At 32.3% G+C, this 20,812-nt stretch overlaps 1 protein-coding gene across 1 annotated transcript; it reads right to left on the bottom strand.

Moving 5' to 3' along the window:
* Positions 1–11,574: 11,574 nt before the first annotated feature.
* LOC111062968 lies at positions 11,575–20,482 on the bottom strand. Its single transcript, XM_022350662.2, has one exon. The coding sequence runs from the start codon at positions 18,414–18,416 to the stop codon at positions 14,595–14,597; it is 3,822 nt and encodes a 1,273-aa protein (XP_022206354.2). The 5' UTR covers positions 18,417–20,482; the 3' UTR covers positions 11,575–14,594.
* Positions 20,483–20,812: the final 330 nt, after the last annotated feature.

Here is a 20,812-nt window from a genome sequence, read left to right as displayed (position 1 = left end):
ATATTCAAACTTTGTATTTTTTCATTAATCTTTTCTGAATGATGAATTGACTAATTTTGATATGCTTATTCTTTAAATGGTCATGACCAACTTCTACCTTGTAACTTGTCCCTTTGCTTATCTTATACCTTTTTTTCCACATTTTTGAGTGAGTCTGTGGAAGGGCCCATCTACTTTCTCTCTCTTGTAACTTGTTTTCTTAGCTTAAATTTAATTTTGGCACATTTTTTTTCCTTGTTCCTGCTTTCACCCCAGTGGAGGAGGTTGTACCAGAATTAAATTCTTCATAGTTAACTATAATTTTAATTCCATAATTTGGATAGTTATAATCGAATTTTGTCGGTTTGTAATTCATGAAAGATTTATACATTTGTATTATTTTGTTTTGCAAGTTGGCAAAACTGCTGTTGAACAGCTGGAGTGCTGGACTGTATTCACCAAAGACCTTAAAGAGATATCTTTGAGGTGATGTAGATGCATGGTAGATGCATCTTTAAGGTCTTTGGTATTCACTAGTGAAGGCTTTGTCACTCACTAATTCATTGGATTTTGGCATTGTCTGACTCAAAATCTAAGAAATGGCTTCTTCTTTTTGTTCAGTATTTCATTATCTTACTACATGGATTAATTTTGCCAAAATAGGCTTTGGCCTTCTTTACTTTCAATGTTTTGATTGAGTCTTTTTTTTTAAAACCCAGTTGGGTAAGTTTAAAACCTTTTTCTAAATTTGTAGATCTTGAATTAGCTTGTAGACCTTTTATCACTTTCTCATGTTCTGGAAAATTCATCTATATTATTTTTAAAATCTTATAATATTTCTATATATTCTGATCATTATACCGAATTGATTGAATATCTTTTATTCTCATTAATTAAAGTTAAATTTACAAAATGTTATAATTTTTCTACTTTCTGACTAGACCTAACCTGTTCTACCGTCCAATGACCTAATTCTCAATTATTCAATTTTTATTATTTTACATCTGTTCTTTCTTACTTTTATAATGTCTCATTCAAATCTATTTTATTTTCTGGAAATCTCATTCTCAATTTGATATGAACCTTTTCTTTATATGTTATTGATTTCACAAATCTCGACAAAGCTATCTTGTTTTAACAAGTAATAATTTTGTATGTAGAATTATCAGATTGTTATTTGTCCATACAGGTTTTTCGATTTATGTTAAATATGATTAAATTGAAGATATCTTGAAACACAACCTGCTTGTACAACAAATCTAACTACTGGACCATGGAATTTAAGTAAACAGGATAAACATCATGAAAACACAGCCAAATAAAGTAAATACCTCTTCTAAATTCCGATAAGCTGCATCATCAAATTTCTACATTTTCTTCAACTACATATTCTCTTTGCAAATTAATAACTTGGAAAACTTTCTAAACAACATGTGAAATATTAATGGGGTAGCACTACTTCCTAAATTCACGAACTCTAAATTTAATTCTATACCAATCTTTTGTAATTCTGTACTTTGTGACAATAATGGTTTCTTCTTGATTTTCATATTTGTTTTGAGGAATATATTGTTATTTTTCTTGACTCTCAAATTTCGAATTTTCTTAACCTGATTTCTTTCATGATATTAAGCTGCTGACATGATCTGCCGACTCTGGGGTTCATTGCATTCTTTCTCTTGTTTACAAGTAGTTTATTAAACTGGTTGTCACACCAATTGTGTTTGAAATAAGCAGAAAAATAAAATTATAATAAGAAATTTAATTTGAAGATCATGTTGTACTTAATAACACCTATAGAACTACATAGTTTTTAAAACACAAAGGAACACATATGGTCATTTTGACCGATAAGCTCATATTTAGTCTTTTATGGCTTTTCGTCTGGTTTTGAAGACTTTTTTCATGAAATATATCATCAAGGATCAATGTAATTAGTAATACTTTTAGGTTCCAGGGTTGTACTCATGCTGGAAAGATGGTTTTCAAAATCAAATTGTATAATGTATATCCAGGTTGTGGTTATCCATGTCTAATAATAAATAATGATTTTTTATGGAATATACACATTATCTAGATTATACTTACACATTATTATCGCTATTATTATTATATATCTAGTAATGAACAGATTAGCGTTCCTGTTCTAGATTATTTACAAGTAGGTTGGGATATGTAGGTTAGCATACTAAATAAATAAAATATCAATTATATATCAAGACTCCTAAGGTAAAAGAGAGTTGTGTTGATGAGAACGGGGATGAATGTCGGAACGGTCCACAGGATGAGGGGCACCCTGCTCAAGGATTTGGGGAACGGGCTGAGGGAAAGGAAGGGGAGGCACCACTGCTGATCGGGGACAATACGCTAAGGCTGGTGGGAGATATAATGAGAGACACATTTGGGCAAGATTTGGAGGTGGAAATTGTACCCTTTGGAAAAATCCAGGATGTCAGTAGAGCACTAAAAATCAGAAACACTATACCATCAAAGGTTGTACTCAATGTAGGCTCAAATAACCTGTGTAGGGCTAAGACACCGAATCATGTCATGAGACCATTATGGCTCACTTTAGAGGCTAACATTAAACGGTTTCCACACACTAATTGGTATGTTACATCTATTCCAATTCGGGAGGATATAGGTGAGAGATTTATTGATGAAACAAACAGGGCTCTGAAGTTTATGTGCTGGCAGCTTAATGCTACATTTATTGACAGCTCAAATCATTTACATAAGTGTCACCTGAGCTGGGATGGACGAAGTTTAAACCCAGAAGGTTCTAAAATCGTGGCTGAACAACTTGCAAGTGCACTGGAGTGTCAAGGTAGGAATTCAGGATAGCAGCTAACAAAACAGAAAGATGACCGAAACCGCAATAGACCAAATAATACAACCAATAAAACAATAGAAAATGCACATCCACACAAAAAATCGTTGACTGTTCTCCACCTAAATATTCAAAGAGATCTTCAAAATAAACTTGATGGACTAGTTGTAGAGCTCGAAAAATTTCACCCTGATATTCTAATTATCTCAGAACATGGCTTAGGCACGGACCAATTAAATCTCACAAATATCGAAGGTTTTAGACTGACCTCCAGTTATTGCTGAACTGAGCAAATGTGGGGTGGCATAGCTATTTTTGTAAAAAATCATTTTTCTGTTGACATGGACGAGCTTCAGTTACCAGAACAATGCAAATCAAAGGAACAAGTGTTTGAAACTGTTGGATTGATACTCAAATATCAATCAAGAAAATAGATTCTAATAGGAACATACAGATCTCCTAGCACTGATACAGCAGAATTTTTAGGAAAATTGGGACAGTTACTGGGACAACACACTAAGAAGTCAAATGATATAGTAATACTGGGAGATGCAAACTTTGACATACTCAGACCAGATGAGCGTAGTGTAAAGGACCTTCGAAATGTGTTATCCGAGTTTGGATGCAGAATACATCACATCCCTGTAACAAGGAAAACCCCCACTACTGTATCCAGCATTGATGGGTGTTACACAACTATCAAACAAGAGGAGATCGAGGTAAAAGCACACTATACACCACTTTCAGACCACCATTTGTTGCTATGCAAAATAAAAAATGGAAGTAAAAGTTGCCACACCACTTACAGATACTCTAGGAATGTCTCAAAAAACAAATTAACTAAACTAAAGCAAATGTTAAATACAACAAATTGGGAGTCTGTCTATATACCAAAGTCTGTCGAAGTAAAATATAATAACTTTCTGCAAATAATGCACCAGAGCATTGACCACATTATGCCTCTAGGACCGAAAAAAATGAATGTACCAAATAAAATTATTTTTATGGATTGTGAGTTGCAGAAGATGAAAGTCTCCCTTCAAAGTTTGCATGACAGATACCTGCTGACAGGATCAATCGAAGACAAAGACAGGTTTCAAGAGTCAAAGAAAACCTATGACATTGAAGTGAAGAGGAAGAGAACGGATCACACAATGAACAAAATAAAAAACTCAAAAGACAAAATCAAAGAGCTGTGGAAAACTGTGAATAGTGATAGAAATAAGCAAGATGGAAGGCAGAACAGCATAAGGCTTCTTCTGGATGGTAAGCTGACAGCAGATCCACTTGAAATCAGCAATATCTTCAATAGCATCTTCACCTTAACTCAAGCATCAAACCACACAAATCAATCACAAACCAGTACCACATCTGAAACTGAGCCCGACAATAGTATACCAATTTTCTCAGCCTTCAAAAGTGTCACTCATCACGGAATGGATGAACTTCTTAATAATTTAAAGTCCAACAATTCGGCAGGTTTTGATGAAATCTCTGGGAAGATGCTGAAATTCTGCAAAGAAGAAGTCATAAAACCATTGACCCACATCATCAACACCTCATTGAGCCAATCTACTTTGCCTAGTAAGATGAAAATTTCCAAGGTGTATCCAGTCTTCAAGAAAGGAGACAAGCTTAATCCAAACAACTACAGACCAATATCAAATTTGCCTGGAACTTCAAAGCTGACTGAGCGGGTGGTGTACAATCAGTTAATAGCACACCTGGAAAAAAATGAACTGATTTCATCATTTCAACATGGTTTTAGGAAGGGGCGGAGTACAAACACAGCAATAGCATATCTCTGCAGGGTGATTAATGAGATCTGGGAGGAAAAGAGGATAGCATCTGGCCTGTTCCTAGACTTGCAGAAGGCATTTGACAACTTAGACCAAGAAATCCTAATCACATATTGCTTCACAAAACTGAAGCAGCTAAACATTCAGGGCCAAGTAATAGAATGGATCCAAAATTATTTCACTGAAAGGTATCAGTATGTTGAAATCAGTTATCAGCAGCACACTGCCTTGACTAGTGCCAAATCATCTCTTTGCAAAATGTCCAAGGGTGTTCCTCAAGGGTCAATTCTAGGACCCTTGTTCTTTCTCATTTACATAAATGACTTCCCAAATAATCTCAAGAAGGACCAAAAATGTGTACTATTTGCAGACGATACCACCATAATAATCCCATCAGACAGAGTATCCGAAAGCAACGATGTAAGCTCGACACTTGAAATGGCCACAAATATATGTAGGAAACTGAAACTATCAATCAATAAAGACAAGACAGTAAATATAAACGTCACTCCAAAGGGACAGATATTCAATATGGACAACAATGTAACCAATGAACCAACAAATACAAAGGATTGTACAAGATTTCTTGGTATCATGATGGACAAGCACCTGAACTGGAATGAACATATTGATCTTCTGTGTAAGAAATTAGCTTCAGCCACATATGTGCTTCGTAGAATAAGATGTACCACTGATGTCAGTACCACATTTATCGCGTATCATGCCCTATTTGCCTCACAGCTGCGATATGGCATTGTTGCCTGGGGAGCATCAGCGCAGGTGCACATGGACAGAGTTCTACGAAGTCAAAAAAAAGCCTTAAGAACCATCCTAAGAAGAGATGCACTGGAGCACTGTAGACCATTATTTGTCGAAAACAAACTACTTACTGTGGTCTCTATCTACATATTTGAAACCATAACTCTTGCCATAGACTCAAGCCCGAATCTCAGAAATAGCCAACACACTCATAACACAAGAAGCAAGCTGAACATTGACCTTCCGCAACACAGGCTGAGCAAATTCAAGAACATACCTACCTATGCAGGCTCACATTTCTTCAACTATCTACCAGACAGCCTAAAGACTTTGAGGGATTCACGGACAACATTCCACAGAAAGCTGAAAAAATACCTCATTGCAAGACCGTACTATGCAGTGACCGAATTTATTGAGGAGCATACATACCACCACCTTAGAGTATAGTGCAGGATACTCTATACACCTTGACGACTCTGACAGAGGAGACCAAATCCATTGACGATTCCCCGATCCCAGGACCGTGAGGAAGACATCAGAAGTAAGTAAGAAGTAAGAAGTAAGTAAGTAAACTCTGTGCCTTGAACTGATTGTTAATGTGCGATATAGGCATGTACCATTACAGGTACTATGATTGGCTGGCTTCACACTCTTGACCAGTTCAGAAAAAAATGTACATCAGTCAATCTGACCGATGTATTCCTATAGGTGTTAATAATTCCAAGGGGGAGCACAAATGAATAATGATATAAAGGAGTTTGGGATAAGGCTGGAATAATATTGATAAATTTGTAGAGTGTGGATATACTTCTGATTTGAATATTGTCTAGTTTTTAACCAATATTTCAAATATTTTATAGAATGTTGTAGCCTATTTAAATTTATAATACACTAGCAGGGCACCCGCGCTTTGCTATGGGAATTAAAAGATAAGATTATTTTTGTGAAACATTTATAATCTAAATTCTAGCAAAATTGTTATAATCGTTTTTGAGATTAGGCCACAACTTGGCATGGAAATTATTGAGTCAAATCATTTGAATAATTAATTGATTTGTTGGAACTGCTCTGTAGAATAGTAGTCCAATTGCAGAGAATTTTGTAGAATATTGGGCGGGGCTTAAGAGTCAACCTCGACTTTATTCATTGGCAATTAATATTTCCAGTTGACACTTATCAAATTGGCAGTGATCATGTTATTTTAGCTTTTGCTTGATGCAATTGAAGATTAAATTGCAAATTGAGTTGATTCGGAATTTCATGACTCTGGTATCCATGAATCTCTTGCTTACTCTGGAAATTTTTGGCATAGCATGACCCTTAATTTTCGTTTCATTTATTCAAAAGTGTGAAAGCAGCCAATCCACTGATTCTTTCTTTCATGGAAGTCCATTCATACAAATGAGTCTATTCATAATAGTTAGTATAACATTTATTGTGGCTGATTCCTCATGTGCTAAACTTTACTATCATAAATATTAAAGTGGGATGAATTTGCATAAATCTGAATAGAATTTATTTGATCACTTTGATCATTGACTACCATTATATGATTTCTTTCTTTGATCTTAGCTTGAAACCAAAAGCTTAGGGATGAAAATCTGGATCTCTAAACTAACATATGACTCAATTTAATTTCTATCTAAAATATCGGAGCACCGAGCTTCGCTTGTTGTTTATTTATTGATAAACAGAAAACTATTTTATTTTATTTTAAACAGAAAACTAAATTATTTAAAATGATTGGGGAAGGACTAACAGGCACAGCCCAAAACTGTTTCTTCCCCGAATTTTGATTTATACACTATAAATAGTCCAAAAAGTAGGTTATGTACACTTGAATTCAGATCCAATTTTAATCCAAACATTTGAAAACAGAAAAGTTCTGCTTTAGATTGTTTACAGACCATATTGAATAACAAAAAACACTCACTAATCACTTAAAACTGTAAAATAATGATTAACTTTGAAAATTATTAAACAGTATACTCTAATTTAGGATGATATACCATGTCATGTCAAGAAATCAGATTATTTTGATCAAGTCGATTAAAATTTCTAGATTCAACAGCTGGACATAATTCTATCTCTCTCCTACACAGGCACTCGCATCTTCTGTTATCGACAGATGATGAAATTATCAACTGTTTTTCCAAGAATGAATAATTATTATCCTTTTCATGTCCTTCAGCGAGTTTCCCAGGGATGAGACCTAGTGCAATCGATTTTTTATATAGGTGTGTACAGATATATGCGCCGTGAACATGAGCAATTCACTTTTAATCAGCTCACTATATCTGTATTTTTACAGAAACGGTATAAGATATAGATATAAAAAGCTTGGCATCAGTTGATTGAAAGTGAGTTGCTCATGTTCATGGTGCATATATCTGTATGCACCTTATCATAAACCACCTATGTTCCAAATTTCGTGAAAATCGTTAGAGCTGTTTTCGAGATCCGTTTGACATACATAACCATATACAGAAATTGCTCTCTTAATATAATAGGATTGACAACTTTAATATTGTGATCTATCAATATCAATAGGTTTGTCTTGTGTCATGTAATGACATCATGAAAGGAAATAGGAGCATCTGATGGAATATTACGTTGTTTTTTTCGATTTAGTTTTTAGCTGATATTGAAACTTGAAAATATCAGGCCCAGTAGCACAAAAGCCCATTCAATTTCAATTAGGATTGAATTTCATGAGAAATAATCAGAGCAGGAGTTTTTTTTAATAGAAGGCTTCTTTCATTGGTTCTCGTGGTATTTAGTCCAGATAATGAATTAACAGACAGTGCAACTGGCTCTCTCAAGGCCATGGCTGCGTACAAACATAGAGCAACAGAGGAACCAATACAACAGAAGCTGGAGAAATTAGTCGCATTTCTATCACCTCACAATAAACATTAAATTCAACTACAATATGTTTGGAGAGATCGATTTTAAATTTATTTTGCTATAAGCCAAATTTATTTATTTTGCTTTCTGAATCTATTCTTCCAGATGTTCCATGAATACTGTAGATTTTAATTGATTTGGTCGCCAAATTTGTTGACTCAACTACAGCTATTGTAATCTTTTTCAGTTGCACACACTCTCTCACGTTTTCAACAGATTATGGAAACTTTTTTCTGATCAGCTGCTACTTGAGGGACAAATAATCTTCTCTCAAGGAACTTCAGCGAATTTTCCCAGAGTTGAGACCTGTTCTAAAATAATGTTTTTTGTCGCAAGCCCACTATATTCCTGATTTAATAAAAATCGTTAGAGCTGTTTCGAGATCCATCCGACATACATACATATCCACAAACACACATATTCAAACAGAAATTGCTTTCTTAGTATAATTGACTTCAATAATTATTATGATTTCATTCAATGAGAGCTTATTTCACATAATAATAACAGCTGGCATCAAAAGCAAAAATGTCAAACATGATTGAAATTGAAACAGTAGCGATCATCAACATTATTATCTTCATCTGATCTAAAGTAACCAAATTATAGTAAGATTGACATCAATGTGTCAGCATTTTTTGAATGGGGAGCTTTGATGCTATTAATGAGGAATACTGACAGTCAACGAACTATTATGCATATTCTCTAATATTTTCAGAACAAACAATCAATGTTTGGGAATAATTGATTCATGGGAAAAGCGCCTTACTTCTATGGAAGATATTTTTACATTAGGAAAAGCTTCAACAGCTATTTGGCCGTTCTATTAAATAACCCCTTTTTTCGCCCAAGTTATATTTTGGCCCAATTTCATCATTCTTTGCAAATAGATTCCACAACGGACACTTCTGAAGTTTTAAAAATACCCTCCATATATCATACTGAATTATTAAAATTTAATCGAAACTAAGCAGTTTTCGCGATGTCGGATATACAAACAAAATTAGTCTTGATAGAATAGGATGAATTGATTGAAGCAACTCCAGTCATAGAAGTTTGTTTTATGAAAAATAAAAATTATCTATACTCCAAGGTATAGCTCCGATTGAAGCAGCAGTCAATTTGTTCTCGATAAATGCATTTTAATTAGTTCTTCAACTTGGTGCCAACCTAATGAAGTCATCTCAACTTAATGCCAACCTGACAAAATTATTAATTTAGTTGCCAGTAGTCAACAACTGTTTTGAAGAGGTACTCTCTCTTGATTATAGTTCTATAGTAACATATGATATGGACATTTCAATTATAATTAAGAGATTGGGAGAAGAAGAATATACATGCTAAAAGACGAACTTTACACCCTTAAAATCACCCTTAGAGTTGAAATATCGCCAAAAGATTTCTTAGTGAGCACCTAGGACGTATGAGGAAGCTATATTCTAAGTTTTGTTGCAATCCATCCTGTAGTTTTCCAGAAATCGTGATCAGTGAGATAAGAATTTTATAAGTATAGATTCACTGGAATAGATTGCAGAATATTGATCTCGTCAGCTGATCAATTTTAAATTGTATTCATGATGGCAAGGAAAGTTGTGTGAGAGCGCCACACCAGATTTTTACTTTCCTTGCCCTATTACCATAGGTAAGGAAAGTATTGCTTTAAAAAAATTCAGATACCCCAACATCCAAATTTCTATACGTTTCAAGGTCCCCTGAGTCCAAAAAAGTGTTTTTTGGGTATTGGTCTGTGTGTGTGTGTTTGTGTACACGATATCTCATCTCCAAATTAACGGAATGACTTGAAATTTGGAACTTGAGGTCCTTACACTATAAGGATCTGACACGAACTTTGATCAAATGCAATTCAAGATGATGGCTAAAATGTTGTCAAAAACAGGGTTTTTCGCGATTTTCTCGAAAACGGCTACAACGATTTTGATCAAATGTATACCTAAAATAGTCATTAATGAGCTCTATCAACTGCCACAAGTCCCATATCTGTAAAAAATTAATGATCAATCTATGCAAAGTTTGATTTTAGATTCCCAATTATCAGGCTTCAGATACAATTTAAACAAATATTTCAAGTGGGAAAGATTGAGCATAAAAAATCTCTACAATTAATGTCTAGTAACATTTTCACCTAAGATAGAAAATATTCTCGAAATTTGAGAAAATGTTATTATTCAATTGCAAACTGTTGATTCTATTAAATCATTCACTATGAAGAGATAGCAGACCTTGTGTGTCTCCAGCATTATAGTCTTGTCACCAGCTGGCTTAGATCTTTAAATAGTAAATTTGAGATGCGCATGAACACTAGCATCAGGTGATCAATTTTCATAACGGCAAGAAAAGTTGTGTGAAAGGCACTACACCATATTTTTTAAGAATACAATGAGAGTAAAAATATATTATAATAATACAGCCCTAAGAGTGATTGGCTGGACTATCTTTAATTACTGTGAAAGTACCAAATGCATTTTTAGAAGATTCTTTATGAGATTCAACTCTTGAAGCTGTTAGGTTACTGGAATCACTCAAAATATCCGGGCACTGAGCTTCCCTCATTATTTATTTATTGTAAACAGAACACAATCCTTTAAAATAATTGGGGAAGGACTAACAGGCACAGCCAAAAACTGTTTCTTCCCCAAATTTTTATTTATACACTACCGTATTGAAATATTCCAAAAAGTAGGTTATGTTCCATACACTTGAATTCAGATCAAATTTTAATCCAAACATTTGAAAACAGAAAAGTTCTAATTTAAATTGTTTACAAACCAAATTGAATAGCAGAATAACACTCACCAATCACTTAAAATAGTAAAATAATTATTAACTTTGAAAATTATCATAAATACTTTTATTGAGAATGATATGGACCATGTCATGTCAACAAATCAGATTATTTTTATCAAATCGATTTAAATTCCTAGATTAATATTTCTCGTGAATAAGCTGATTGATTGCAAATAGTTGAACAGCTGAAAATAATTCTGTCTCTCTTCCACACGTGCACTCACATCTTCTGTTATCGACAGACGACAAAATTATCATATGTTTTTTTCCAAGGATGAATAATTATTATCCTTTTCATGTCCTCCAGCCAGTTTCCCCAGGGATCAGACCTAGTGCAATCGAATTTTTATATCATAAACCTACTATGTTCCAAATTTCGTGAAAATCGTTAGAGCCGTTCTCGAGATCCATTGGACATACATAACCAGATATCAAGATAACCATAATTATTCAGAAATTGCTTGCTTAATAATAGGATAAATGACTAAATCAAAATATTATATCTGTTTTATTTAGAATATTTTACAACATTCTGCATCAAGTAGGTTAACAATAATTATATTGGAATAAGAAGGCTTATTGGGTATGAATTACTGGACATGGTTTCAAAATATAGAATATAATACAAGTATTAGCCTATATCACAAATAGTTTTCATTTGCGAGAACATTGACAAAATAATATTTTTCACATCATTAATAACAAAATAGAGCATAAGAAGGTACTGGATTTTCAACTACAAATGGTATTCTTAGTGCTAAATGCAAAAACATTACTAACTATGAATATTAATTAACTTGGAAATATGAATAATTTTCAGTTATTAACAATGAAAAAATATTAATACCATATTATGAAAAATCTATGAAAATTGAAAACATAGCTGCTTAAAGATGAGGAAATAATAATTTGTAATAGGTAACTAATTATCAAACGCAAAAATATTAGAGTTTAGATACTGAAAAAAACTGAAATATAACATAACTCCATTATTACAAACAACATATAAAGCATAAACCAATAATTTTATATTAACAAGCACAAAATACAATGTAGGATCTACTTAATACACAAGTACAAAAAATACAACCAATAGAGGATAGTGCCTCATTCAAATAACATTACCTATTTGATAGACGGTTGATATGTTGTAATATAATAATATATAATCTAAGCTTAGCCAATGTACAATTTGTAAGTTATCAGACTGCTCCAAAATTTATCTTATTCACTCAAATTAGAAAAAATATGTGTCTTGTACTTGCACTAAAATTAAAACAAAATAAATAAACTGCAACTCACTGCCAACACACAGGGCTTCTTGAGTTGGCAGTGTCAAAAATTTATTTATATATTACTATACTTATATAAATTATATTATATTATTAATATAATAACATTTATTACATAACTTATATATTATATTATATAAATTGATTGATAATTACTTGATTGTGTTATTCATTTACTACTGTATATTTTTATTATTTAATAATGAATTTCAGTTCAAGAGAATGCAGCAGCTCTAGTTCCCATCCTTATCTTGAGAGTTATAAAGCATGGAACAATTTGAAAGTGATTTTGGAAAATTTCAATTGTTTCAAGTTCTTTTCAATCAAGGTTCAAGAAGGTGTAAAAGGTATGTTTTCAACCATTCACACATAGCTAAAAAACTATCCTTGATATACATTACAATTACAAAATAATGTTCAATGTATTATTTATAAGTTACACAATTGGCTACAGCTTTAGTTTGTAGGCAGAGGGAAGACTACTTATCCTTGAAATACAACATTGTAGCAAAAACTTCATAAGGTACTGTATTTACAAAACTCAAATATTTCTGTTATATATGGACCTACTAAAAACTAAACACAATATCAAATGAATACAATTCTATTAATAATTATTTATAATTGGAGATTAATAACTGTAACTATAGATTTTCTGTATGAGATTCCTTATTCTACGTGATTAATTCATTTTCAACCAGACAGGGTTAGAAGATTTTTGTATGTTATTATTGGTCTATTGCGACTTTTTGCTCAATAAATTGCAAGGACACCTTTATTAAGGGGTGGTTTCCGAGTTCAAGATCTATAAGTTCTGGACTAAAGTTATTATTTAGTCCAGGACTAAACTAAGCCCTTGGATCTAAATCGTCTTTCTGAGTCACGAATTTATCTTCTAAGCTCCAGGATCTAAAACGTCCTAGACCTATTTTGAGTCCAGGACTTGAAGCAGTAATCATGAGGGAAGTTTTGTAGTTCTAAAACTGGCAATGACGTTGCATTGTAATGAGCAAGCGCAGTACGTAAGGGAAGTACATTTGATGTCTTTGTTGTTGTACTCTGTGATTATAAAAATTTATGGAAAAATTTATAATAATAATAATACCATTTCATGTTACATTATGCTATTATTGATCATTGATCCTCGTTAGTGATTTTGGATTAAAAAAATGAGAATTGAGTAAAAAAAGTTATTTATTTAAAAAAAAAAACTAGAATAAAAATCTATTATCATTACAAATGACACTGATTAATAACATTAGAAGATAAAATTCCTTTGCAATCCTTGTGTTACCGTATTTTCTTAAAATTTTAGGTTATGACACAGTCCAAAATAAGGTTTAGTTTTTTAAGCACAATTTTGATACAATTTTATTCCAAAATAAACTTGCAATAAAAAACTTTCAATTAAGATGGATTAATTCAAATAATCTAGGTATTCCATGACAGCTATTTGGCTATTCATCTACTCCAAAACAATGAATGTGATGTGTTTGCTTAGTTAAGACTAGAACTTAATTTTAAATCCTACCCTCGCCGAGGGTTTAAAATAACGCTGTTTCAAGTTCTGGACTTAACGATAAATCCTTGACTCAGAAAGCGAAATTATAATCTCCACTAAAGTGATCTCTAAACTCCAGAGTTTATTCAAGTCCTCGACTACGTTAACGACCTGCCTCGGAAAGCCAATTTTCTGAGTCCAGAGTTAAAAGCCGGTTAGTCTAGAACTTGGCTAAATCCCGAGCTCGGAAACAAGCGCATAATGTCAATTGTTTGGAGCTCAACAAGTTAATTGAAATTTCGGTCACTAAATATTTCCATACAGGTACATCTTTGACAGATTAACATTGTCAATGCCGAAGATTGTAGTGGATGAATTATTATTTGAGCCAGAGAGTAAAAAATGATTCCTTAAATATTCATGTTTTACTGTTTTAATTAAAAGTAAGGTATCAAATAAAACTATGTGATATACAAAAGTATCAAGTAATAGATAAATACATTATACAATTATAATTACAATATTACAGTAATATTTTACTGCTCCGGAGCTTCGGAGTGTTAACAAAAATAATATTAATACAAAAAATTGCCTACAAAACTCATTATGCTGTATAACGTGATACACAGAAAGTCTCTAGTATTTGAAGAATACATTACACCACCACCACCACCTTAATAAGGTATCAAGTAAAATGGAAATTCTCTGAGAAATTCGATATTTTAGATGCCTGAGCTTAGTAAATCAACAACTTCGTTTGCGCTATCAATTTCTGGATGTGTCTGGAAGAAGTTGATGATTCTCACTCTCCCTGGTTCCAAGCCTTCAATAAAAAGTGGCAATCCGTATTTATACAACATTTTGTATATAAAGGGATGCAAAATATCTTTCTCTTCATTTACATAATACCAAATCCTATGCAAGAGTAGGCGATGAACAATATGATTAAACTCTAGATGTTCGCAGGTCTTTACAAGTTCTACAAAGCTATCATAGTCAAAAACGTTTGCCAGTTTGTTAATATTCTCATCAATAAAAGTGCAAAAACTATCTTCAATATTTTTAATGAATTCTGCTATTTTCTTATAAACATTGATGACATGTTTTTTACTTCTCATGTAAAACATATCATAAATATGCATTTTGTTAAATGGTGTTTCCAATATTTTTTTCATTAGAAAAGGATAGTGAATCAAATCAACTGGAGGATTTGGAATTGCTTGGGGAACAATGAATTCAAATTCATCAGTGACAGAGTTCAGTGAAACCAACTCTCTGAATAAATACCTAATTTGAAATGTAATTGGATAATCATTGCGAGATACAATAAATGGGGACAACTGAATGTCATTTTGCAAAAATGCTTCAATATTATTATCTCCAAGAGAAATCCAACAAATATTTGTTCTACTGAAAATACTTGAAAGATTCTGAATAGCAAATCCTGAGTAATCTGAATATCCAATCTTATTTCCATGCAGATCAATGTAAGTGATATTGGTTTGAGAAAGGGCTTCGGCAAGTAGTCTAACGCCTTTTGCTCCGATTTTGTTACCACTCAAATTCAATGATATTACGTTTGAATCCTTCAGAATCTCAGACAAGTTCTTCAATTCATCATCGACTAAACCAACACTTCTCAGATCAAGGTACATGATATTATTCGTAATAAATGACTTGTATTTGCGAAGAAGATTTTCTGTAGCCGAGTTATTTCTAATATTCAAACAGTAGGTATGGAATTGCTTTAGTGGAATCTCGGCATCTGAATAAGGATCAATTTGATTTGAGCTACCATCATTTTCCGTCCCAGTTCTGTAGAAGCACAATGAAATTGGTTCTATGTTTAGGCTACCACGATATCTCACGTTTTTGTCATTCAAATTCACTTTTAATTCAGTGACTATGCTTTCTTTGAAAAATTCAACTTTCTGATAATCAATAGTGTTCACTTTCAAATCAATTTCTCTGATGTCAACATTTTCAAATAATTTAGAAAATTTACATAAACCAGATCTCATGGAAATCCGTTCCCGTTGAAACTCATTATAATAAACAGCTTTTGTGATTCCAGACTCTTTATAGGCATTATTCACCGATTCCAATAAGTCATTTCTATTTCTGAAAGGGGATTCTCTTATTAATTGATCAATCTTGATATAAAACCCTGGATAGCTGAACAAATCCACAAGGCAGAGGGAATCAAAATCATGTAAACTGATTCTGGCGATACGATTTTGCCCATGTCGAACTGCCCGTTCTAACAGCTTGTACACTGTTCCTGCAGATATATTCGTCCCACAAACATTTAGTTCAATACTTTTAGAGCACTTCAAATTTTGAGCTAAATACACAAAACTATCATCTCCCAAAGGATTGTTAGAGAGATTGAGAAATTCTATTTCAGAGCCCTGAAACCCTTCAACCAGATATTTCATGCCTTTGAAACAGATTTCATTGTTTGACAAATTCAATGAGGAAATTTTAGAGTGTCTTAAAACGTTTGCCAAGTGGTAGACACCATTACATTTGATCTGGTTATGACTAAGATCAATACATGATACTTGTGAACCGAATAAACCTTGAGAGAGATATTTCAAATCATCAATATTCATCTTAATAGAGCTGAGATTCATATAAATGATTTCTGTTTCCTTTAAAGCCTTTGATAAATAATTGAAAACTATTGAGCAAACTGGCTTTTTACTCGCGTCTAGTATAGCATCACTGCATTTCAAACCTGGTATGATTTTTTTTGGGTCATTGCAATGGGGTATATTGCTGCTTAAATTGAGATGTTTTATTTTAGTATTTTTCAAGATAAATGCTAGATAATACGTATTGCAGCATATATAATTTCCACCAATATCAAGTGATATTAGTTTTGTATCTGGCAAACATAGAACAAAATCGTTCAATTTCTTGCATTCAAAGATATTTTTACTGAGATTCAAATTTGTTATCTCACAGTCTTTTAAACATGAGGCCAGGTATGTTAAACTTTTGTCCTCGATTTTGTGATAGAGAGAACTCAAATTAAGAGAACTAACTTTTGAACCAATCAGACAATATGCTAGTATTCTCAATCCATTGTCAGTTATGCTATTCCAACTGTAATTAATAGAGGTTAATTCAGTGTTCTTCAGCACTCGTGATAGACTTATAATTCCATCATCGTCATGAAAAGAATTATTACTCAGAGAAATAGAGCTAATTTTTGTGTTGATCAAACATGATGCTAGAAAAGTCAGAGATTCGTTTCCCATACCAATATTATCAAGATAGAGCGAAGTGATTTGAGTGTCTTTTAAAATGGAGCTTAAGTGATCAATTTCATCACGAACAAATATATTTTCACTCAAATTTAGTGAGACTATTTTGGAATGTGGTAAAAATGATGCTATTGCCTGCAAACCTTCAGATCTCATATGTGTACCACTAAGATTAATTGAGGTTATGTTTGTGTTTGGAAGAGCAAGTGCTAAACAGTTGATAAAATCATAGCTTACTGAATTGAAACTTAAATTGATACACTCTATTTTTGTATTCTTCAAATATGATACTAGAATTTTCAAATATTCTGACTCGAAAACATTGTGACTGAGATCGAGTGATGAGATTTGTGAGCATTGTAAAATGGAAGCTAGACAGTTGATATCATCAACGTCCCAACGCAACCTATTGAAGCCCAATTTGAGACTTTTCACTTTTGTGCCTTCCAAACACTTAGCTAGTATTTTCAAGTCTTGTTTGTTCATATCACTATGAGTAAGATCTAAGCAAACTATTGCAGAGTCTCGTAGAGTAGATGCTAGAGAAGATAGGCCATTTTCCCTAGAATTCTTATCAATTTCAAGAACAAGAGTTGTTGGATTAGCTTTCTCTTTACAACTTTGCACAAGATCATCATATTCATTATATTCTGTAAGCATAGTGTTAATTTCCACGTTTATCGAGGATGATTGAATATCTCTTCGAATATTTTCTAGATACTTCACATGTTCAGCGGATTTATTATTATAACTCAGGTCAAGTGAAGTTACACGAGTGTCTTTGAGAACTCCTCCTAAATATTTCAATCCATCAAGAAATAAATCATCTACAGAAGATGAGGTAGTTTGGTTTAGAGAGTTTGAAATACATTCACTAATCTTTGAAAGTATTGTAACTTGTGAATCATGTTCACTACTTTCTGTACATTCCATCACATCACATATTTCGCAGTCAAGCTCTTCAGACTCAAGCCTAGAAAAATCCAAATGTGAAATTGTAGTCGACTTGCTCTCATTATGAGATGCCGACTCCTTACTTTGGATGGCATCCGAACCATAATCAACTGCAATAGACTTTGATAAGTCTTTTATTACATTATCTGATAATATTATATCATCATTTATTATCACACAATTCAAGTGATCAAACTTTGTAGCTTGGCCATCATTTTTTTGAGAAATCTTTTGAACATCACTACTAATTCTAGATGGTGATTGATCTCTGACAAACACATTCATGATGGCTTCATGATTGATTGAAGCGATATTCATATTTACAGCCTCAATAGACCAATGATAACTTAACTCACTGCTAACAAGACGAATATTTAAATAGTTCAGAATGTCAAACAATACAATGAATTGTATTATTTCTGGGGCCAAGGAGAGTTACGGCGCAAAATAGTCCGGGAACCACTAGACATTAGATGCCAATGTAAATAGGATTTGCTGAACCACTACAACTGCAAATCTGCAATGAAAACAGAGAATCAAAGTGAAAAAGGATGAGCCTCTAGAACTAATCGAACTACTAGAACTACCACAACTACTACAAGTACTACACCCACACTGAAATACTAAACTGGATAAACTCATAATATGAAATTGTAAAATGTGTCACTTTGAATACTTAATCAATAATTAAATAGTTTATGACGAAACTGGATCATTGATCAATAATGTCATTACTGGATTTTTTATTTTTAAAGTCTGATGTGAAAGGCCTCTACTACTTTAGCTAGATAAAGATAATTTATTTATTTACAATGCAAATGACACTAATGTAATAACATTGGAAGATAAAATAATAAGATAGTCCTTGTGCTATTTTTCTTCCAAATTTATAAGTGACAAAGTCCAAGATAAGGTTAGAATTTCACTTGTACAATTTTTATAATTTTTTCATAATAAAATACAGATTGGTTTGAGAACCACTAATTCTTATTGCATAAATGAGTCAAGGCAAAATTTTGGATTTGAGTCAATCAAGATAAGGAATATTTGTTTATTTATTCATCAGTGTATACCGTACGCAGCAGAATGAAGCTGAATTTTTTCTAGGAAGAAAATACTTTTGAGTTCTGTATTCAAGTAAAAGTCTTCAATTTCACATGACTAAATAGGTTTGAGGATACAGACTAACAATTCTAACAGCAATGAAAAAACTAATATTTGAAACAATATACTGGTTTTACAAACACGGACTCAAAAAAAGAGAACCGCCAGCCATTTTCAGTTAGAAAGACCAAGAAACGTTTTTCTCAAACATGATTAATTTTTAATATTGATGAAAAAACTACTTAATTTTTCAAGAGAGCATATCTTGAGAGGTTAGATAAGGAGGTTTAGATTTTTTTTCGTATACATACTAAATGACAAGCAATACAAAAAAGTTGAATATAAATATATTTTGTTTCTCAATTGAACATTCTATTTTGTATGATAAGGTCTGTAGAAACAGGTCGAGACACGATCCCGTTATGCATTGCAGAATGCCCATATTAAGTATATCAACTGTTATCATTGTAATTTAACTGAGCATGATGTGTATAATGTTACTTTTTAAAAAGATAAATAATTTGAATTTAGGGCTGAACAAAACATCGATACTGTATAATCAAATAGATAAAATTTAATATCAATAGTCGAAAGTTCATTTGTCGATGTATCGTTGATAATTTCAAAATAATGTTAGTAGGTTAGATGTCAACACAACAAAGTTATTAAATATAAAGTTTCCAATACAAAAATTTTAAAATAAAAAAAATAAAACACTTTAAAAGATAAAGTAATTGATAATTTTATTAAATGAATCAAAAGAATTGTACCAATTACATTAACACAAATTTTACATAATGTTATCATTTACAGGATTTCAATAAAACAATAAACAAAAAGCCAAATATAAATTAAAATCAAATAAATAGAATTTTTATTAAATTTGAACAGTAAATAAATAACAAAAAGAATTATTTTAATATTTGGAGGGAAGTAGAGTGGTATAAGAGGTTATGGCAGATAAAAACTGGAGGGAAAGAAGGGAAGTCTTGTTCTGTTTGGTACTTTTTGTGATGGTAGACCTACAACCAATGTCTTTGTTGTGTGTAAAAAGATTTAGCTAGTGCAGTTTTATTATTGAAGGTTTATCTTGAATTAAAATGTAAAGTGATATAACGGAAAAGAGAAAATGTGGTAATCAATGTGGAGATGAAATGTAGAATATAAAATAAAAATCAGCATATTACTAAATTAAATATTGAAGTTGCTTTCCATGACGAAACACTATATAATAACTTTGTTGAAGTTCTGACACTGTGTTACTAGCCTGAGGCTGAGGCTGATGAAGCTCCTCTTCAGGAGTGAAATGCATTCCTCAAGACTCCAAAAAAAGTAAGTGTTTTATCAAATATTTACTAGTAACACAGTGTCAGATCTTCAACAAAGTTAAATTAAATATGTTCTTATTTTTACTATTAATTCCATTAGGTTATTATTTTCATAATAAAATTTAAAAACTCCCTTAGGCTCTATGTAAGGAACTGTTTTGTTTTGGATTATGCTTCTGACAGTGGTAAAAATTAAAGAATTTTATTTAAATTTTCATATTTAATAAAAATATTAAAAAAGACGGGTGTGGCATGTGTTATTAGCAATTTTTTAGATAATGG

Source organism: Nilaparvata lugens, chromosome 1, assembly GCF_014356525.2.
Source record: "Nilaparvata lugens isolate BPH chromosome 1, ASM1435652v1, whole genome shotgun sequence".
Taxonomy (NCBI): domain Eukaryota; kingdom Metazoa; phylum Arthropoda; class Insecta; order Hemiptera; family Delphacidae; genus Nilaparvata; species Nilaparvata lugens.
Note: the sequence above shows the minus strand (reverse complement) of the source record. Positions and strands in the feature narration are given on the sequence as shown.

Coding starts and splice junctions, on each gene's coding strand:
- LOC111062968 (XM_022350662.2), bottom strand. CDS start 18,416: ATGAATATCGCTTCAATCAATCATGAAGCCATCATGAATGTGTTTGTC.